This window comes from Xenopus tropicalis, chromosome 3 (genome assembly GCF_000004195.4).
Source record: "Xenopus tropicalis strain Nigerian chromosome 3, UCB_Xtro_10.0, whole genome shotgun sequence".
In the NCBI taxonomy this organism is placed as follows: Eukaryota; Metazoa; Chordata; class Amphibia; order Anura; family Pipidae; genus Xenopus; species Xenopus tropicalis.
The window spans coordinates 117,736,988-117,760,504 of record NC_030679.2 but is presented as its reverse complement, the minus strand read 5'-3'; the positions used below and the strand labels follow the sequence as shown (position 1 = coordinate 117,760,504).

General features: G+C 39.6%; 1 protein-coding gene across 1 annotated transcript in view; it reads left to right on the top strand.

Annotated features, from left to right (window-relative positions):
- The window catches only part of itga11 (integrin subunit alpha 11), a 51,584-nt gene that overhangs the window by 6,870 nt on the left and 21,197 nt on the right, over window positions 1-23,517 (top strand). Inside the window, exons 2-11 of the mRNA XM_018092493.2 lie at window positions 2,594-2,705; window positions 16,505-16,614; window positions 17,028-17,119; window positions 17,437-17,551; window positions 17,783-17,910; window positions 17,989-18,137; window positions 18,324-18,468; window positions 19,304-19,472; window positions 20,253-20,323; window positions 20,923-21,067. Of these exons, the coding sequence (XP_017947982.1) occupies window positions 2,594-2,705; window positions 16,505-16,614; window positions 17,028-17,119; window positions 17,437-17,551; window positions 17,783-17,910; window positions 17,989-18,137; window positions 18,324-18,468; window positions 19,304-19,472; window positions 20,253-20,323; window positions 20,923-21,067 (1,236 nt within the window). The remainder of the gene's footprint in view (window positions 1-2,593; window positions 2,706-16,504; window positions 16,615-17,027; window positions 17,120-17,436; window positions 17,552-17,782; window positions 17,911-17,988; window positions 18,138-18,323; window positions 18,469-19,303; window positions 19,473-20,252; window positions 20,324-20,922; window positions 21,068-23,517) is intronic.

The following is a 23,517-nucleotide window of genomic DNA, read 5'->3' as shown; positions in this document are numbered from 1 at the left end:
GTGCAAGGCAGGAATTAAAGGGGCACCAATCAAAAGGAAAAAAAAGCAGTACAGAGATGCTGTAAAGGTAATTTAACTCTTTTAGTGTCAACTATGTTAGCACTGTGGTAACTCCATGGAAACACTATAGATTCTACATTTCCAGGTCTCACTTTGATCTATGCTTCATTGTGTGTTTACTGGTAACCAGCAATGTAAGAAGCAAGCAGGGAAAGGGTTAAACAGTTAAAAAACCAAATCAGCTTAACATATTTACACATATTTAACAATAATGTAACCTTTGGTAATGATGCCACTTTAAAGCTAGAATCGCCTCTTGGCCTGTGTCCTTAGTGCCGATCGGGAAAGGGAAGGATCAGGCAAATAGGTTTCAGTCAACTGTAGGTCAGGTCACCAGATATAGTCCATTACTTGGATTTACTGTTAGTAACGTAAACTGGAGATGTCTTAACAAAAACCATCATGTAAGAACATTAGGGACATGGAATCTTTGTTTTATGGAGGTGAATAGAGTTTTGTGCAGGGGATTCTAGTGGTTTGGTGACCAAATGTAATTTAAAATGTAGTTTTTTAAACCTCAGCTGTGTGTATATGATATGTATTGGTAAATATTACTGTGTGAATTACATGTGTGAATTATATGTTATAATATAAGGACAGAAGATTTCCCAAGGGCAAGTACCTATATAGGAAAAAGAAACCACTTGCCTGCTGCCAGACACAGCTGAGGGGATGGGGTGGTACAACTCTCTTTGGCGATTAATGCATTTGCAATGTCCTGGGCGGTGTGGGAGGAGATCTGGTGTCTAAGGCAGCACCCAACTTGCCTGGCCCCCTGTGGGTGTTCAACCTGAAGGCCAGTTATAGTGAAAATTGGGTAGAATAGCCATTTGGTCTCCTAGATATGCCTGAAAACCAAGCTTGAAGGTCAGTTATGGTGAGAGTTAGGGTGAATATGCATTTGCTCCCCTAAATATCCTTGGAACTCTGATTTAATGACTGATACACCAATATTTTGTACTCCATACACACTTCATAATGTATGAGGTCGGGGTCCCTAAAGAAAGGTTTGACTTTCAAAGAGGGCCCTGACCAAAGCTTGGACCAAAGCATGGGGTTGTGAAATAAAAACACTTGACAACCACTGAACTAGAAACATACATTCCCAAATATGGCAAGACTCATCCAGACGAATTGCTCTGCAGTTGAAAAGCCCCAATAAAAATACATACATACAGCTATTGGCGACACTTTCTAATGCTGAGCTCTTTCTCAGGGATGTTGAACTGCTAGACTTGAAATTGTGTTGTGGAGCTTTATTTACCTCAAACTTGAGTTGCTCACAGTAACCAGTTAGATCATAGGTTATATTGATGAATTATAGCGTTTTGGTTTTGGATCTGAAAATGATGATACAAACCTCTGCTACTGCATTAACACTGAGATAGTTTCGGCCAGTAACTGCTTGGAGGAAAAGGGATGAAATATATTCTTATCAAATCCAAAATGTCACATTTTTTGGACACCATTCTAATGGCATGAGTTATCATCATTTACCCGCTTCCTAAGCAGAGTTGATTTCTCCCATATGCTCTTGGTATGTGCAAAATCAGTCGGCAGCCATTCAGCAGCACAGGAAATCCACTTAGAAGCACAGATCAGTCAGGCTGCACAAGGGGGCAATTATTTTAAAAGACCTACCTGTGTCTTTGTTTGTATAACCTGACAGCCTGCTGGTTCACAGATCCTTCTGGATTATGACTTAATCTAATCTAATCCTATGGAGTGTAAGGTTTCATAAATTCAGTGTATTTTATCACACAATTCAACTTGTTATAATATTGTTCTGTGGATCAGCTAATGCGAGGTAGGAATTATTTTATCTTTTATAGCCTCGGTGCACCTATAGAGTATGGGAGATTGTATTTAATGTACAGTGATGGACCTGTTACCCAGAATGCTAAGGACCTGGGGTTTTCTGGATAAGGGTACTTTATGTAATTTGGATAACCAAGAATAATTTAAACACTAATTAAAGCCAGTACACACACCCTAATGTCACACACTAATGATGGTCCCAGGTAAACGCGTCAATGTTTATGGCAACTTAATGGAATAATAAATATTTTGTATGTTTTGCCAAATGCCGTAAGTGCTTTGCTTTTAATCTCTCTCTCTCTCTCTCTCTCTCTCTCTCTCTCTCTCTCTCTCTCTCTCTCTCTCTCTCTCTCTCTCTCTCTATATATATATATATAATGTGTGTGGTTTATCATATGATAATTTTTCATTTTCTAGTCAGTGGTGAGTAGGATAGGCCAGCTGATGAGGAAAAAATGTTTGACTGTTACTATACTTACTACTGTATTAATTACTGAACTTAACTATCATTTCCTGGGGAGTGAGCCATATTAACAACTGTCAGTTACATACAAACAGTCATTAGATGGAATTATATTGATATTATGAAGGCAGTTCTTTCTACCTGTGAGGGTTCATTCTGTCTGTCCATCTGCAAGACTTGACACCCAACTGACATTACACAAATGACCTTACTCACACAAATGATCTTAAGTTCATGCTTCTTATTCTCTAGGCCTCACCGACACATTCAACATCGACACCAAGAGACCACGGATCATTTCGGGCTCTAAGGACGCATTCTTTGGGTACACCGTGCAGCAGCATCAAATTGCCGGAAAAAAATGGTATGTAAGAATTTGCAGCTTTGCATTATTACAATGAAATAGACATCTGGGTTAACATAAGGCAAGAATGTGTTTATTATACAAGGCATCTAGCAATTTATATGTATATCTGCATTCAGATACGTATGCATTAATGGAAAAAAATGAATGTTACCCTTTATTATATAATGTCCCATTATTACAATAATTACAGTTTATTTGGTTTGCACAAGAGGAGATTATAGACCTCTGTTACTTATGTGTCGGTTGGATCTGTATAATCACTGTTCTATAATCACTGTTGCATCAAGTTCAATCCCTCCAAACAAACCCTTTAAGAGCAAGGTTCCCTTTATACTTTGTGTCTGCTTCCGATTTAGTGACTGGCAGCCAACAAGGCAGGTCAGCTTAGTCAGCCTTAAGTACTGACTCCCCTACAGTGTACAAATGGAGTGTCCAGATTTCATAGTATGTCTGCTGAGGCAGATCTAGTTTTCCCTTTATTGGAACCAGCAGTATCAGTACAGGATCCATTGCAGATCATCACTCATGATCAGTGTGCAGAGCAGAACTTAAAGTGACACTGGCATGAAAAAACTGCTTTTCAAAATATGAATGTACGTAAAAAAGTTCCCTATAGGTCATGTTGATCATTTTTCACTGATAGGGCTGCTTTTGTAAGTAATTGTTACTTCAAGTTCCTAAACCTGACTGTTTTGCCAACCTGACTGTCCCTTCCCAACCTGTCAGTTATAGCTTCTAATGCTAACGGCCTCCTGCTGGACAAATATGGCCGCCCCCTCATAGAGGAACATGGGGATCAGACAGGTAATGTAAAAGCATTCGGCAAATACCTTTATGGCAAAATTCTAAAGCACCTGCAAAGACAGTGTAATTATATATTAAAAACAGTTTAATTTCACTTGTCAGTATCTCTTTAAATTCTGCATAGAAGCAATGAACAGGAGTTATTGGCCTTTTGTCACCAAATGCAGCTGGACATCTTTATTGGCCTCCCAGGTGGAGGAATCACTATCACCATTTTGCTGAGGTGCCACCTCTGTGTCCTTGAGATGATTTACATTGGGATGACTGGGTCACAACATGTGTTACAGTAATTCTATAACAATTTAGTGGGGTCATGTAATAAAAACAAAAGGGGGCAACGTTTGCCCAGTAACCCATAGTAGCAAACCAGATACTTGCTTTCAACAGCTGACCACTCAACACTACTAAACCTGCTAATTGATTGGTTGCTTTGGGTTATTAAACCTCTAACAAACTTTACATCTTTTAAAGATTGCTCCCTTGATCTTTATATCATGTTGAATTAATCGAATTTGTGATCACCCATATGTAGTCCGTGGTCCCACAGACAGATTCTATAGAACCCACAGAACTTCATGGTCTGATTTACATGGGAGACTAATAGAATAAAGCTGTGAGAATAGTTTATACTAATGAGCAATGTTTGTGTCTTTTATAACAAATTTCCTATGGGAGAATGGTGCTGTGTATAAATACTGACGGCTAAAATACAAAAAAGCGGAATAAACACAAAAGGCTAATACAACAGTTCATCAGTAATTATTAATATCCCCATGGATAGAGTATAAAAACAGCCCAGCTGTCAGCCTGTTATTTACAGTCCTGAATTAAGTAGCATGTAGATATTTCTCCAAAGCCTTGACATGACCCTCCGGTCCCAAATTCACTAAATCTAAAGGGAAAAATTTGACATAAAGTCTGAACAAAATCCCATCAGAGCCTCTGCGGTCAGTGCTTAGTGCAGGGAATTATATGTGCATAGCGTCAGAGCTGAGCTCAGGAATTTAGAATTCAGGAATGAATGCTTAGGCAGAAAAAACTTTCTGATCACATCTCACTATATGACTCATGTTGAGAAATATGTACTCTATATAATATGTTCCCAAACAACCAATCCAGTGTTTCATATTATCTTCAAACCAGCCTAAGATGTGGCTTTTTAAATATCTGACATATAGAGGGGAGGGGGGGGGGGGAAGGCATCAGCACACTTTTATCTTATGATGGCACATTGGAGGGCTACTGTATTTTTATTTGTAATTTCCATTTGATGCTGTTATTAAGAGGTGAGTGGGTTTTATCAATTTTAGGGGCATTTACTAAGCACTGAGATTCAAGAGCACTAAAGGGCAAAAACATTTTTTTTGAGCCCCTATGTGCTCATTTGAAAAGCAATTGAGTCTGGGTTTAATTAGGGTTTGCACCTCAAACTGGCAGATGAAAGGCAGCCCTGTTCTTATGACTTTCTATAGGGCCTCCCCCGGCCCTCCCTTCGTGGATACAATGCTGCTGAATGCAGGTAGTGCTGTATTCATGAGGTGACTGTACATGTATTGCACGTTTTGCTGCTCTTTGCACCTAGGGTTGCCACCTTTTCTTCTGGCCTTTACCAGCGATGATGTATGGGTGGCTTAGAGAAGGGGCATGACGTAGTGGGGGCAGAGTTGTGATATTGCTGGGGGGATTTACGAGGCCGGTCCGATTTCTATTTGGGGGCACACAGGAGTATGGAAGCGAGGCTATTAGGGTGATTTGTAAGTGGGCCGGGAATTACACATTTACCGGCAGGACAATGCACAATCCCCTGCCTGTCCCTTCATACATATACACATATTTAAGTTTTGAATGTGTTATTATCTCAGACATAACCTGCCTTCTATCCCTGATGTCCGATCATTAGGGATTTATTTCATGAATGTCACTGACCCACAGAGTACTCTCTTTGCATGGGCTGCTATTCTTTTGCATTGGATTTAGCATTACCTGATAATAAATATGACAAGTATGTGAAATGGCTGATTGGTCAGGAATGGATCATATAGAAAGAATTTTTTTTGCATGCCAAGCTGTTGTCTCTCAAATGGCAAAATCATTATTAGAAACTGGCATGAATAATTAAGCCTCAACTGAAAACACATAAAATTCTCAATTACAATAAACCAAGGACTTGCCCTAGGTTCAATTACTCCAAACTCTGTATTACTTGTGGCTCAATATTTAATTCATGGCTTTCATATACACAATTCATTAAACGCGACAATGTTTGGGCTTTCATTGCTGAATTAATAATGATTAGGACATTATATCAAATCCCCCTTAGCCATATCTAGGCACATATCTGAGATGAATTCTCTGTCTGCGAGTGGCACAGTGGCTAGTATATAGGAATATATAGGTATAGGACCCTTTATCCAGAATGCTTGGGACCAAGGGTATTCCGGATAAGGGGTCTTTCTGTAATTTGGATCTCCATACCTTAAGTCTACTAAAAAATCAATAAAACATTAATTAAACCCAATAGGCTTGTTTTGCCTCCAATAAGGATTATTTATATCTTAGTTGGGATCAATTACAAGGGACTGTTTTATTATTACAGAGAAAAAGGAAATCAGTTTTAAAATTCTGAATTATTTGATTAAAATGGAGTCTATGGGAGATGGGCTTTCCATAATCCAGAGCTTTCTGGATAATGGGTTTCCGGATAAGGGATCCCATACCTGTACTGGCATACTGTGTTAAGTACAGATTCCTGCAAGGAACTTGTATGTTCTGCCCATATCATCACAGAAGCCCAAACAGCTCCCCCAATAGCCTACTAAATAGTGACATCTACGGCATCTTACAGCAGCATCTCTGGCATTTGTGAGAACCCACAGTCTGGACCTACATGTCATGGTGATTGTCATCCTTCCTCCTATACCAGAAAGCCCAAAAACAGAAAGGAAGGTTAATTAGCTACTAATTAAACTGACCATAGTGTGTGTGTGTGTGTTTAGGGTAGGGACCTTACATTGTAACTGGGGCAGGGAATGGAGAATGCAACAGCCACTGTAATGAACTACACAAACATGCTGGACTTATATATTTAAAGGTTCATAAATAAATACAGAAAAGAGACAAACATTCCAGCGCCACATTGCCTAGACCATGACTGTTATTGATGCTAATCAGCAAACAAATGTAGCCACAGGATTGTATGATCTATTGCTGGCCACTGGTATCTGTAGGGTTAAATGCATCAGGACAGGAAAAGAATTCTCTATTTGTTTATAGAGTTTGTGGTGAGTTTGTATCTCTCTGGGTATCGGCAGAAATCTTCACAGCTGACAAGACTTTATTTTGAGCAGCTTTACTGAATAATGGAATTTTATTCTGGCAATCAGTCTAAATAAAAGAAAAAGGCCAGTTACCGGAAAAAATACATTATCAGCCAGTCTTACACCCACTGAAATATGCTGTCCTAAAATGTTCTATTAAAGAAGCATTAAAGCCCTATTCCCACAGCAGGCACTGAAATGTATTTGATTTAACATTATTTTTACCCATAACATACAAAACCTGCTATGCTATGCTTTGGTAGCGCCATGCCAGGTACTGCAGGGACTGTACAAGCAGCGCAGCATGACAATAAGGGGCACCTGTCTGCCTGGCTACTCAACATGTCTATTTTGTTGGTTATTTCATTTGTGTCAAATATGTATTTGACAGAAAATAAATCTTCTAAGGTACATCAGTGCTGCATAAGGATACAGATGCACTGCTTGGCCATCTAACCGGAAGCTCAAAGAGTTCCATCTGTCAGTGAAAGGTTCAGCTCCTGGGGTGGCAGGTGTCCTATAGGCAAAAAATATGTTATTCTCTGTCTCTTTCTTTTGCTCTATGCACCTTGCCTGCCATTTGTGATAAATGAGCCTCGTTGACACAGTCCTCTGGTAACTGCCACATCTCTTGAAACAGACTCTCAGTTGAGTTCCTATATACAAACCTATAGATGTAAGGCTTGCTTTTATAATACTGAATGGAGTTCAAGCCCCAGTGCACATTTATACACTTCCATATACAGACTTATCTATACAATTACATATATAAACTATGCATACCAATACCTATACTAACTAGCTCTAAATCTTGAGATAACTATATTTTTGGATATTGTGCTGTTTCAAGAACACATCCAGGCCCCTCTTAAAGGCGTTAACAGAATCTGCCATTAACCCATCACTAGGAAGGGCATTCCCCAACCTCACTGCCCTCACCGTGAAAAACCCCCTACGCTGCTTCAAATGGAAGTTCTGTTCCTCTAATCTAAAGGGGTGACCTCTGGTGCGTTAATCATTTAACAATTAATCAATTAAGAGAAATCATGTCCCATCGCAGGAACTCCAAGTTTGACAGTTTAACCCCTTACAAGTTTAGTTGCAGTCTCTGCACTCTCTCCAGCTCATTAATATCCTTCTTAAGGACTGGAGCCCAAAACTGCACTGCATACTCAAGGTGAGGCCTTACCAGGGACCTATAAAGGGGCAAAAATATGTTCTCATCCCTTGAGTCAATGCCCTTTTTATACAAGACAGCACTTTATTTGCTTTAGTAGCCACTGACTGACACTGCCTAGAGTTACACAGTTTGTTATCTACAAAAATCCCCAGATCCTTTTCAAATAAGAATGTTCCCTACACCAGCAAGGCCCCTAGGCTAATATTTTCACAGGCCCCCCTTTTGGGCTACTCCCACTTCCAACAATTTTACAAATATACAACAATTAACTTTCAAATTATTAACTCTTAGTAATAATAATAAATAAAATAATGCATCTGGCCTGGGAGGAGAAGACAGTAGGCAGGAAAAAAGGAGTGCGTGCAATCAGAGGCCCATTACAGTTTGTATTACGCTAAATGTCTAGCTCATCATAATTCAGATAATCTGACTTTTTGTTGCTTATTACTTTAAATGAAAAATAATTCTGTATACTTTATTTGTTTTTGTTATGTAAACAAAATACAGGCATGAGAACTATTATACAGAATTAGTAAATGCCAATAAATGTTTGTAGAATATTAATTGGTGCCAAACACATCATGAGTGAGGCAGGTAACATCCTGTAAGCACAAATGCCAAAGTCCTCATAGAAGCAATGAATCCCTCAATACACCCAACATCATAACTGTGAGAAAAATTCCTCAGAAGAGTTAATGAAGATGGGGGTGAGATTCAAATCAGCTCTCGGTCAATATGTCCATATGTGCATCACACATACATGCAACATATGTACATCCGAACTTTCTATGCCGGGTCAGGTTCGGCGTGTGCTAGTGATGTGATTGGTGCTCATAACCCAACCCGTCATATACAGCTCAGGTACACTCGCATTGCATGCATGGATCTGTACATCCCAGGCAGGTGCGTTATTAAATGTAACTTATTGTTTTTGAGATAAAGATTCGGAGAGAGTACAATGGGCCCCTGATCATATTGGGCCTCTAGGCTATAGCCTAGGAATGCTTGCACATTAATCCGCCCCTGCCCAACACACTACCATAGTGTATAACTCACATTTATATTATTCCTACTAAGTGCATAAGCTTGCATTTATCCACATTGAACTTCATTTACACATTTGCTGCCCAGTTCTCCAATTCAGCCCTACTTTAATAAGTCAAGCATTTGCTTAGAGCTTTCATAGACCTTTTCAATTACAATAACGTTAAAATTAAATATTTCCCAGAAATGGCAGATCTTCCATTTCAAACATCTGGGATAAATAACATATATTTGTTATTAAAAACAGTCAACATATTTAATAGAACCATTATGAATTCCAGGCTTGCAGGGCCATAAGAACCATTTGCCACTGTGAAGATGAAGCTTTGATTGACTGTTCCTTCTGAGCACAGACCGCCTGTATAATGCATTATTAGAGAGAGAGAGAATTATTACATGGCACTTTCCATAGAATATTTAATAACTAACATTAGCACCTGTATTAGTGAAACTCACAGTCTAATTTGCTTACCGAGATATCATTTAATCTGAAATCATACTGCTTAGGAGAGTGGTATATGGTATAATGTTACGGCACATATGCACCTAATGCCCATGGATACTGCAGGATGCATACACATTATTTAGGCAAAGCTGCAGTATTTTTAATATGCTCCATCTTTCTTTTCCCACATAAAACCTAAGTCTCCCTCTCAGGGTACCTGATGGAAACTACTGCAGACATATCCCATCAACTCTTTCATTTCTACCATAGAGCTGTGCCATACCAATATTATGTAATACATGCTAGTCACGTGTTTGTAGCCTTATTATATGATCCACGCCATCAAGCAATTCCCAGATAGTACTAGATAAGACTACAGTGTTTGGATGTCTGTTCAGCTTCATTCTTTTTATTTTGTGGATTTCCTCCTTTCTCGTTCTTAATTCTTGGTTAGCCACATCTAGTTGTATACAAATAGGAATTATATTTTAAGGGATACAGTCATCACCCCCTTTAATTATAATATCTTTGAATTTCTTACTCATGTGTTCTTTTATTTCTGTCACTTTAGAGGTCTGTGTTTTATATAATTATATAGCTGAATGCCTAATTGCTTCCATTGTTGTTAAACCAGCCACAGGCATTTCAAGTAGTAGTGTAATAACCGTTAGTAAGCCTGATACTTGTGTCCAAACACTTGAAAAATAGAAAAGTAACATCCAGTTTTACCACATCCCCCAAATACCAGCAAACGTATAGCTATCTGTTCTCAGCTACTACTGGCTGGCTAAGGAAGGAAGGGGGGGTTGAGGGTTATAGTTTAACAAAAGCAGGATGAGCAATATAAGGACAGTCAATTTATTCTAAGAATCAATACCTTGGCATGAGCACCTTCCTGTGTTCCATACACAGTTCTAGCACATCCTAACTGCTTGCAGGTTCTGTACCTCCTGTAACACATGCTGCCTGTCTCTGCCCCTGTTCTGCAGTTGAAATGGCTAAATCAGAATTAAAGATGGCTGTGTGTTCCACAGTTGCTTAACTGTCCCGCCAGTGGGACCTTTTCACTGGGCCCAGTCCAGGGTATTTCTGTATGGGCACCACTGAGTAATCTTCTGCTTCTTCATACTTTAAAGTTCACCTGTCACCCCTACAATAGTTTTTTTTAAAAAAACAACTATGGATCTATGGTTAACCAGTTTTATGCAAACAAATGAAGTGGCTGATATGGTCATTCCATTCCCTACACCTAAGATACTAACTTCAAAAGGGATTACTTAGCAAGCTAAGCATTCTACCATTCTACGTGAGATTTTGGCCCCTGGATGACACCTTTTTTTATCTGATTCAATGAATGAGCTGCCACTGAGATGCGTTGGGAAACATTTCTCATAAGCTGTTCATATATCTAATGATTTGTGCAGCCTTTGTGCAGTTTTTGTCAGACGTTTGTTCCACTCAACAGATTAGCCAGTGCCAAATTTATTCTGCAGAGACATTTCCTAAGATAAAAATACTTTAAATATGCCAAGTGAAAGTTACAGTAGACTAATCAACACTGTACAGTCACTGTGGCACGCAAAGAACAGATAAGGCAAATGTGGTGCCCACTGCAGGTCCTGGCATCTCATGATTAAACTTCTAAGCATATGGAAAATAGTTATGTGACAATAACATATTAGAAATAAATGTTACAGAAATATGTAGAACTGTAGTCCTGAATGAAGCCTTTTGCTCTTCTCGACACTATTATCCACAATAAATATACAATTGCTATAGATATAAAACATATCTCCTATAAACTACTTCAGAAAGATTTGTTTGTTATCATTTTAACACACAACATTGAAGTCTCAGTCTATTCATTTATAAAATAACTAATTGCGCCCCATGGTGCTCAAACAGTCAGAACAATATTTTTGACAACATCACAAACATCAATAGGCAGGCACTCCGGGATTTCAATAGAGAGAATGGCAGAAGTTCACAAAAAGTGAAGTAAAATCACAGTATATTCATTAAACTAACACATGATACAGCAAGCCTTACATGTTTCGTACCTCGCGGTACTTAATCAGCCTATGATTAAGTACCGCGAGGTACGAAACGCGTAAGGCTTGCTGTATCATGTGTTAGTTTAATAAATATACTGTGATTTTACTTCACTTTTTGTGAACTTCTGCCATTCTTTCTATTGAAATCCCGGAGTTCCTGCCTATTGATGTTTGTGATGTATCCATGATGGCTCCCTCTAGCTGAGGTCGGGGGCATGAGCACCTGGGCCCAACTATACTACGGGTGAGATCCGATGAAAAACTTTTCCTTCTTATGAGCATATGTACCTCTTTATTTGTGCTATATTAATATTTTTGACAAGTTTTCTTGCTGCATTAAGGGGATTACAACTTTTTTTTGTCTTCTGGATATCTGGTCTTAATAAATCCCAGCAAGCAGCTTCAGATGTGCTAAATCTGGAATGTTGGTTAAGTGCCTATGTGGGAAGTAACCTAGTGACATCAATATAAAAATCAAGTGTTGTTTTGGGTCTAATACTTAATACTTTTTCTGAGGATGTTTAAAATGTATGGTTAAGGGATCCACCTATTAGTATGAATCCCCTTTATGCAGCAATCCCATTTCCTACAGTATACTCTTAAGTACATTTTTTTGTTAATTGCTTTGGGTTTCTTAATGTGCAAAAGTTGTTTAGTAGATTTTAGACATGGAGCTGTTATTACAGAATGATAATTTATCTGTAGAACCTAAGGTCCCAAGCATTATATTTTTACCCTCCTATTCATATTTAACTCTCACTATTAGACAAATGCCTGGCTGCTCGTTTTATTAAACAATTTAACTTTTGACTTGTACATGTGCAGAATAAAGTGATTTAGCCAAATCAATCATCCGGCTGGACTTCAAGAAAAGATTATCTATGCAAATAAGAATTTACCTTATGTATCACTATACCCAGCCTATAGGATTGGTGGTATTATGGCCCAATAATAATAATTGGAAAAAGCACTGTAAATGATACAATATTAATATAAGAACTAAATTAGAAAACCGGCAGCCAATTGGCAAATGCACTTTGGTAGAAATAACATAAATGCAAGTTACACACTAAATGGTAGTGCATTGGGGGAATCCTTAATTGAAAAGGATCTGGGGGTTTTTGTGGATAACAAGCTGTGTAACTCTAGGCAGTGTCATTCAGCGGCTACTAAAGCAAATAAAATACTGGCTAGCACAGAATAGGGCATTGACTCAAGGGATGAGAACATAATTTTGCCCCTTTATATGTCCCAGGTAAGGCCTCACCTTGAGTATGCAGTGCAGTTTGGGCTTCAGTCCTTAAGAAGGATATTAATGAGCTGGAGAGAGTGCAGAGACTGCAACTAAACTGGTAAAGGGGATGGAAGGGTTAAACTATGAGAAAAGACTGTCAAAGCTGGGGTTGTTTTCTTGTCCACAGTGGGACATGATTACTCTTTACAAGTACATTAGAGGATACTACAAGCCATATTTCCATTAAACAGCATCTTCTTTTTCAGTGCATAGTGACAGTGGATGTTCCTAATATCAGTTTTTCTGTAAAACTTGACTCACCATTTTCCTTCTGTTACAAGGTTATAAATATAACTATTTATAACCTTGTAACTGAAGGAAAATGGTTGTTTTTAAACGGCCCACAGTACAATTGTACAGGCTGTACACACCAAAGGCCACCTTTGTTTCTCATTCCCAGAGGAATGTTTTAGTTAAGTGTTTCTATGGAAACTATAATAAATCTGCATTTCATAGAAATTCCAGTATTGGAATCAAGTATTTATTAGTAATAGCTCCAGCCAGTAGATTTCCCTACCCACTCATACAAATTCATATTTTCTATTTGTAGTCTATACTTACCATTGCAGAGACAAATTTTGATAAAGGCCTTAACTTGACCCCACACTGATTGCAAGCCGGGATATCTGGCTGATGGCCCACTGCATTGATTGGACATATAGTCGCACAAATAAGCACCACACATGGGGAAAATATAATAAAAGTTGCAGGTCTAGTATCCCATAGCCGTTATTTAGCAGGTAGCATTTACTGTTGACCAAGGGCTGCACTGAGGCAACCATTCAGATGTCACAATTGTGCTCTCAGCACTAGAACAGATGACATTCTGATTTAAAAATTGGAATCTTGTCTCTTGAATTTACCAGGAGCAGATTTTTGCTACCCCTGGTAACTTGCGAGGGGAAGGGGGGGGGGGTTCTCAACTGGCCTCATGGCAGTAGCTCCTCATGGTAGCTATGGGTTCACCAGGCTGGCCACATGTGGATCCTGGCAAATGCCAGGGTGCTGCTATAAGATGCCATAGACAGTCACTATTTATTGGGTTGGTGGGGGCTGTTTGGGCCTTTGTTTGCTTGAAATGTTAGCATACATACTTGTATGGGTTACTAGACTGGTGCAAGCTTTGTAACTATAATTACATTCCCCCATAAAAGATGGTCAAACCGCACACATCCAAATGATCTTCCCTGAGATCTTACCTGCAAGTTCAGCTCAGCCAGTGACCGGATACATTAGTGCAGCAAACAATGTCATCATTTTAGTGCACACACACATTTAAGATAGTACATTTGTGAATGGAAAAAGATCAAATAGCATCAGAATCTACATATCCTCACATTTTTAGTGATTTTGCTCAAATTCAAATAAGCAGATCAGGGTTCAGATCAGGGTTCAGATCAGGGTTCAGATCAGGGTTCAGATCAGGGTTCAGATCAGGGTGCATCCCTGGTATGGATAACGAGAAAATATACTTTTGGTGCATTACAAAGACAGTTTGGCAGCTACATGCAGGAACTGTTCTGTAGAACGGAGCATTATTTTTGTGAGTAATGACATCTCTCTGCAGCTTGGAGGAAACTAAAGTGATGTAAGGAATAGTTTGGTGTAAACAAGCCACTTGGCACTTGTGTTTGCACATGCACATTGATTCATTATCGGGCTGTAGTTTGGTGCAGACATGATCTGTGTAGCAGCGGCCCAAACACTTCTTGAAATGGAGAATCCATTGTTTCCCCTTTTAAAATAATCTACATTAGGGACAAGAAGGAAAGTTTGGCATTTGCTTTAAAGCTTTAAGTTGTTATTGGCAGGAGATCTCACAGAAAGTGCCAGTGCTTGGCCTTGTCCGTGACATCAGATAACTCCCCATTCCCTTGCTGGTTCTCATCGCGTCACTTTAGGGCCAGTGCCTGGAAACTCACAGTCACTCAGTTCCAGGTAGCGCCAGCTGCATGCAAAGTGCAGTCATTTTGCAGCACTTCTTGAAATTGTTATAACTGTTAATGTCTAGTTTCCAAAGCGGAAAATGCTATTTTAGAGTTCTGGCCTCTTAATACACACAAAAAATAGTGGTAAAAAGAGCAACCTGTGTAAAATTGTGATGAAAAAAGATGTGTAGTCTGTACTCCTATACACTAAAATAGGTGCAAGCATGGGTGGAGTTGGTTGGTGGAGGTACCAGTACAAGAACATTCTGGGATCCGATTTTAACAATAGGCAAGTTGGAATTTTAGTGTAGTGTCAAGTTGCCTATTATTGGTCTATTTCACTGAAAATCTGTAAAATTAAATGCATGTTTTTGTTTTTATGACCATTAAGGTGGCTTGGGCTCAAGTGAATCTGTCTCTGCTTTATAAATAGTGGTTTCACAATTGGATAAAATACTGGTTCCATAATATTCCCAACTATTTCTAACTCTTGAGTTTTTTGTGTTGTGGTTATATGATATTGGTGGGATCTCTGGTTCATCTTTATGTGGAGGTTTTTAGATTGTCTTTTCACTGTATCCTATGTATGGGGCCTGTGCAAAGGGCAATATAATTCTTATTGGCTGCACAAATCTAACATGCAGTAATATACCAGTGCAAAATCACTGCTGCATTCTTGACAGAATATCTTCTATAATGGAAAACCTATACGAGTAGGATAAGTACTACATTCAGTGCCACAATGAGCTCCCCATAAATATATAACCCTACCTCTTCTGTGTTCCTTTTACAAGTAAATCAATAACACTCTAGTTGCATAAGAGACCGTAATGGAGTATGATAATAATCTAGACTTTTAGCTGGCACATGGTTAGAAAACCACTGCCTTTGTTGCTCAGATTAATCCCTTGGATTGGCAGCTGGGCCCATGAGAGAGACACAGAGGGGACCATGATTTGGGCAGCTCTGTGCTGGAGTTTTTGAGTTTAACCAGTTGCCAGGTAACAGACTAGAGCGGCTAAGTTTTTCCTGGCTCAGCTCCCTTTACCCAGATGTTAGAAGGTTCCTCCTTAATGTCTGTCGGTTTTGGAATGTCCCCATTGCCGGGCCACGTGTGCAGGGTGAATGTGTGTGTAGCAGGGGGAGCTTGGATTTATTTGTTCTATTCTTTGTGCCTTCCTATACCAATATGTTCAGATGTTAACACAGTCAGGTTACACTGGCGGCTCCTCTCACAGTGTTGTACTGAGCCAGTTGTAGCTGCTGCCTAGAAGCATCTCAGGCTCATGGATAGATTGCCAAACCCACTGTGATGCTTGCATTCATGAAATGAAAACAAATACACTAAAAATGCTGTCATTCTGTTCAAAATGGAGCGGTAGTGCACAAATGGATGCTGAAACCTGTAGCCCGGGAAGCTGCTGTAGTGTCGGCACTTGTCTATGCATAAACTGACCTGTAGAGTCGCAACAGTTATTTGCACATCATGCAAGATTTAATTTTTCTAAATTGTTAGTTAGGAGGATATTTTTTTTACATATCTGGTATAAATGGGATCCATATGCCTTTCAAAATATACATAATAACATAATAAGCAATACTGTACTATGGTACAGTGCTCTATACTTAGTCTGGAGATAACATTGATATCAGAAATTTAAGAACATTTTTTTAGAAGAAAGGAAGGTTTTGATGACCATATAGTTTTAACATATATTTTTCCTATGCAGGTTGGTGGTGGGTGCCCCATTTGATGTCAATGGTCCACAGAAGACTGGTGATATCTACAAATGTTCAGTCACCAATGATACTTCCAATGACTGCACCAAGCTTGGCATCGGTAGGTGGCACAGAAAGATCATGGTGTATACAGTATATTATAGTATATTATATATATGTTTTTATATATAACTGTATTCATATGCCATTTTTGGTAGAGCTGCAATCATTAACCCTCTTGCACCTCGAGGGCCTGTCCAAGCGTCATATTTTGGGTAACAATAGTCAATATTGCTTTTCAAGGCCCAGTATAATTGTACATCCTATCACAGTGAAATGAAATAGTTTTATAAAACCTCAAGTATGTCTCTGTGTCCTTAAACTAAATATATGATTGTTTAGTACCCTGCCAATTGCCCAGATAAGGCCTGTATAATAATCTGGTTATATCTTGGATCTTTACGGAATTTATGTTTTCCTGGTCTCTGTGGAATTTTTAAATGGCTTTATGTATGGTAACTGGAAGTTTCTTAGGCAGGGTGACTCTGTCCAATGTCTCGGAGAGAAAGGATAACATGCGCCTGGGAATGAGTTTAGTCACAAACCCCAAAGATAATAGCTTTGTGGTAAGCTTTGCGCAAATCAATTACCATCATGTTCTGTTTACCTTGTTCTATTCTAATACATTCTTGCTATATTTTTTCCATCTGCATTCATGACTTTTAAACCTCTTTCTGAGCTTGTCGCATCACTCTCTACTTGCAGTGGTTTAAGCCTCAGTGTATTATGGCGCAAAGCTTAAACCTCTAACTATGGCATGCAATGCTGGAACTTCCTCACATTTTTCCTGGAGGCCGGAAATCTATCTAGGCTTGCATTTATTAGCTTTCTCTGTTCTTACACTTTGTATTATTATCTGTCATTTCAATGTTCTCCTTAATAGGCCTGCAGTCCTCTCTGGTCCCATGAGTGCGGAAGTTCTTATTATACCACTGGGATGTGCTCCAGAGTCAACTCCAACTTCCGTTTCTCCAGGATTGTTGCTCCTGCCCTACAGAGTAAGAAATAGGAGTTACTTGCCTCCTACAAGTAATGGGATGGGATCTAATGAGCCAGGCTTTGCATTTAGTAAAGAGGGATCTTGTAGAACGGGCTAACCATTTTTCTATTTACTCTAAATGATAATTGTTAATGCTATGTACTGTAAGAGTTAGAAATGGATCATGGTGTATCCCTCATGGAAGGCTCATCATATTGGTTTATATATTAATGTTTGGCTCCACCCTCAGGGTGCCCCACTTTCATGGACATTGTTATCGTGTTGGACGGATCTAACAGCATCTATCCTTGGGTGGAGGTGCAAAGTTTTCTTATCAGCATTCTGCAGAAATTCTACATCGCTCCAGGGCAAATACAGGTAACTGGATACAACAAAAATGGTTGTTGTGCATAGTATTTTGTAGCAAGCCCAAGCTCACTGAGACTTTCCCAATAGGTTGGTGTGTTGCAATACGGAGAGACCGTAGTACACGAATTTTATCTAAACAACTATCGCTCAGTAACAGATGTGGTAGAGGCTGCAAAACGCATTGAGCAACGAGGAGGGACGGAAACACGCACTGCGCTGGGGATTGAAAAAGCAGTGTGAGGAGATATGAATATTTGTGTGTGCAGACAGGGAGGGTAAACGTTTGTGTTTACATTTATATATATTTATAGAAATATAAAGTCTGTGTATACTGTAGGTTAGCTTTTTCTCTTTATTCTGATATTCTATAATACTGTCATTATCATGTTACTGTTATATAATGTTATTATGAATCTTTGCAGCACAGAAGCATTCCAGCGTGGAGGTAGAAAGGGAGCCAAAAAAGTCATGATCGTTATTACAGATGGAGAATCACACGACAGCCCCGACCTACAGAGAGTGATAGAGAGCAGCGAAAAAGACAATATAACGCGTTATGCAGTAGCGGTGAGTGTTCCTCTACATTACATCCCACAAGCTCCATCTCTATCCTTAACAATATTGGTCCTTATGCTGGCAAGTGTGACTGCAAGCTGTTATCATATCCTTCACTTCTTACAACACAAGGTTCAAGGCTTTCCATACCTGTTATTACATCTGATTAAAGCAATTAATAATACTCTGCCTACCACAGATGCATGGGATGCGAGTCATAGATCACTTGGGAAGTCTAGCAGTACTGGCTTAACTAGATGTTACTGGGCCCCAGTAACATCTAGTTACAATGTAGGTCCTTAATATATATTGAAAGTGTTCATTATTTAGGGCCTTACTGGGTCTTCTATACCCCTTGGTTCTCCTTGCAGCCTTAGGGTCTGCTTCCTTTGTAGTGCTCCTAGGAAGAGCCAAGATGAACTTGCCTTTTAGGGCTCAAAACTCTGTGGCAGTGTTATCAGTAGAGATTAGTTGCTTATCTACAGAGTATTGCTGGGTGAACGGTTGCACTATGCACCTCATGGGGGATAAAAATGTCTGGCATGAGGTGCAGCGATAGAGGCTGGAGCTCAGTCCTGTCCTTATTGCCCGCCATAGAGTACAGTGGCACCAAATGCAGGCAACAATATATACGTACATGGGGGAAGCCTAAGAGTAAATGACCCCTAATGGGTTAAACATAAACTTACCACTATGGGCTGAATGGTCTAAACGTAGGTAGAATTTCCCCAAAGCAAGCACAGAAGTGATTACCAAACATAACACATTCATATCTGTCTGCCTAATAAATAAATGTAACGCTTTACCTGGAAGATTAATGTAATTTTTATTTATTTTCCGCACCCAGGTTTTAGGGTACTATAACAGACGAGGGATCAATCCAGAAGCGTTCCTAAATGAGATCAAGTACATTGCTAGTGACCCTGATGATAAGCACTTCTTCAATGTGACAGATGAGGCTGCTCTGAAGGATATTGTGGATGCACTTGGGGAGAGAATATTCAGTCTGGAAGGAGGTAAGAGCTCAGGTTTTTAATCGCAAAGTCTTTCTTTTATAGAAATTCCTTTTCTCTTGCAGTGGATTGTAAACTATACATGTATTTTCCCACATCTGCTTCATATTCCAGCTGTATATTCCAATTTCCTTTACTACACTTCTCCATAAAATATTCTAACCCATGCTTCATGTTTAGAAACCGTGAGATACCTCCAGGGCAGTAAATAGGGGTAGAGAGAAGAGAGAAGTTCCTATGGGACAATGTTGGGGGAAGCTGGGCATGTACCGCTTCTGCCTGTCATCCCCTAGTTTCCCCTCTGTATAATGTGAGTGTCCATGGAGCGTGAATACATCATAAAGCACAGGTCATTCCATTCAATAAGCCCTAAGGGTGGTAATGTTTAGCCTGTGCCCAATTCTTGTGCAAGCAAGAGTGGCAGGAGATGCAAGAAGCCATGGGAAGCCTGTACATAACTCCTGCTAATGGCAGGCATTAAAGGAAAACTATACCCCCAGAATGAATACTTAACCAACAGATACTTTATATTATGTTAAGTGATCTATTAAAGAATCTCACCGAACTGGAATAAATATACAGTATCAGTAAATATTGCCCTTTTGCATCTCTTAAGCCACTATTATTGATGGGCTGTGAGATCTGAAACTTTGTCTACTTTATAGCTTTTACCTCAGTCAGTTTTGCCCACAACACTGATTATTTTATGGCTGCATGGCCCATTCAAGCTGTTTTTGTTATCAGTGAAAAATAACAAATGCAAACAATTGTTCTAATTTGCAGGTACGAATAAAAATGAGACATCCTTTGGTTTAGAAATGTCCCAGGCAGGATTTTCATCACATGTTGTGGAGGTGAGTGTTTAGGAGGATCACAAAAGTAGAACTTAAGTCACTTAATCATATAACCAGGTATAGCAGTAACAATATTAATTCTTCTTTTGGTTGATGGGCATTACCTTAGTTGTGTCAGGCAGTGGCATTGATATCACTACGAAGACATTTTATATTACAGTAATTGTAATGGACTATTCGGTAAGATGGAGTTAAATTTAGATCTCCGCCCATTTCTAATGCTCCTCCTGGCATGTGTTGGGCTTTGCTTGTAGCTCAGGCTTCCGACAAATCTTTTTTATTGCTGGTGCTACAAATTTGGCGGCTCTCTAGGAATTAGACAGAAAATTCTAAATCCCTTTCCACTATCACGAAAAAAAACTTCCCCTGAAAAGGTAATTTTTTCCCCATCTCACAGCAAACGAATTACTAGCTTTAGGAACAAAAATGTCATCTGGATAATGTGTGCTTTTCTGCTGTCTGAACTAGGGGGAAAATATTCCGGGTCACAAGTGCCTTCTGGCTATTTGAGGGCACTGCCCTAGTTGGTAGATCCAGCTTTGTCTTATACTTTGTCAATGGCTTGGCACCGCTTGTTAATAAGTTTCTCTTGTGCTCAGGATGGTATATTGCTTGGTGCAGTTGGCGCTTATGATTGGAATGGAGCTGTGCTGAAAGAGACCAGCTCTGGAAAAGTGATACCTCGTAGAGAATCCTACCTGAAAGAGTTTCCTGATGAACTCAAGAACCATGGCGCTTACCTTGGTGAGAGATGGACTTACATTTAAATACTATGAGAATGTAGTAGAAGGGGAATTTGATGTAGAATGAAATGCCAAGGGAAGAAAGGAATTCTGGGTCACAAGTACCTTCTGGCCGGTTTTGAGCACTGATCTAGTTGTTGAGGTGACCCATAATTTAGTGTGTAGTGTGAGAATGCTACTTTCTTACTTCTGATCTACATATAATGTTTCATGTTGTTCTAGGTATTGTGAAGTGGGCGGGGGTGGTACTGTAATAACCCAATCTTTGGCTGAATAGGGAAAATAGGTCCCTGAAGGTATCTTCAAGCTAGATCTTTACCCGATATCTACCACCTATGGGTGGGCGATATCGGGTAGCAAGTTGCTTTAAAAAAAAAAAAAATCTGATTGTTTGGCCCTGGGGCCAAACGATCGGATTACATTTGCGGCCATGGGCAGTCGGTTCAGGGACCGCATCAACGAGCCGATGCGGTCCCCGATCCGACTGGATTTTCTAACCTGGCCGATCGATATCTGGCCAATTTCAGGCCAGATATCAGTCGGCCAGGCTGCTCGTTTCTGCCCCTACGCGGGCAGATAAGCTGCCGAATCGGTCCAAGGGACCGATATCGGCAGCTTCTATCAGCCCTTGTATGGGGGCCTATACTCCTGACTGACTTAAAGAAAGCACAATCTGTATGAAGAAATGTCAGATCTGTGGTGAGGTATTATTGTCTGAAATCTGATGTTGCAATTATTTAGAGTGCACTGCATCCTAAGATAAATAAATATGTTGGTTGGGTCTGACTGTATCCCTTATAACCTGTATGTACCTTACCTATAACTCCATATGAGCTCCATAAAATTATATTTCTATATAACATTTCAAAGTTTTCTATAAGCTCTGATCATAACAACAACCCCTCCATAGCAGCTGTATCATTTTTGCCCCATACAGTGTTGTTTTCCCATCTGTTCCCTTAATTAATAATACAATATGCAACTCAGATAATGTTGCTGGCATACGGCTTTAACGTTACATAGTGGTTTATATAGTAGTTTTAAGAGTTAATGCCAGGCTTGGAATCCAGCTTTGTCTTGGAACCTTGCTCGGAAAATTGTTGGGGGGAAAAATAAGTGTTTTATATCCTTTAGATTCAGGATGGATCTTATTTCTTTGGTGCTGTGGAAAGGCAGCCTGGCCCCCTGCCTGGAGCAGCTCACCTCACCGCAGACCCTACACTAGTGGTGGGGGAATGTGTGGGATTTGAGAGCTGCTCCCAGGTTTGGGCTTCTCTTTACCAATATTCAGCGCTTGTTCGGTGATGTAATGGAAGGTTGCCATCCAGCATCTACAGCATGTACTGAAATGGTTAGCTTTCCACTTCTTCCTTTCATTATTTATTACACAGGGGTGGACTTAGAGTAGAGCAGAAAGGACATTCGTCCTGGGCCCTAGCACCTCAGAGGGGCCCCATATGGTTAGAAACACAGAAATACATATTATTACAATGTAGAAGTACAAAGCACAGCTTTCAAGAGATGCTGGAAGTTGAAGTTCCAACTTCTAGAAGTTGGAAGTCCTTCAGTTGACTGTGCCTTATAGACATAAAAAGAAAGAGTGGGGGGTTAGTGATATATATATATATATATAAAGCTGAAAACACAATTTAGAATTCTGATTTAAGCTGGAGGCCATAAGCATGACCACCTATTATTAAGTGCAGTATTGTATGAAACGCGTACGGCTATTGGTATCTTGCATGTTCTCAAAATAACTGGTTGTGGGATCTGTGAGTGCCTGCTGCATGTCTTGGTATGATTTGCCTCCTCTTGCTGCAAGTATAGGGCATGTCTGCCCAGACCCCACGCTAATACTGGTGAGCTTCTCAATGGTGAGGCTTTATCACCATTATTTGTTTTTCATAAAAATGTTTGCCAGAGCGATGTAAATCTAGATTGTACTAAACTTCAACACAGCTAATAAAGAAAAGCATTGCCCCATAGTTGCTGATCTGATTTTGTTTGCTTGGGTGATGTCTTAACTAGAGTACAGCTAACTATTTTAGCTTGTTTAGTTGATAACCAAACTTCAGTAAATGTATCTGATTTTGTCTGCTCTGGTGCTGACGAAACTACAGTACAGCTATCTGTATATACAGTATATTTAGCTTACTTTGGTAATAACTACGCTGTAATATAGCTATCTCATATTGCTTGCTCTGGTGATAACTAACCTACAGTATATCCGGCTGATTTAGCTTGCTCAGTGATGACCAAGCTACAGTGTAACTATCTGAGTTTACTTCTTCTGTTGATGATCATGCTACTCTAGTGGCATTACTAGATGTTTCTGGGCCCTAAATCAAATTCAATTTAGGGCCCTATAACATTAGTAAGTTGCCCTGTTCTACCAAGATCTATCAAAATTGCTCATTACTTGTGCCTTATTGGGCCCTCTTCACTCCTAGG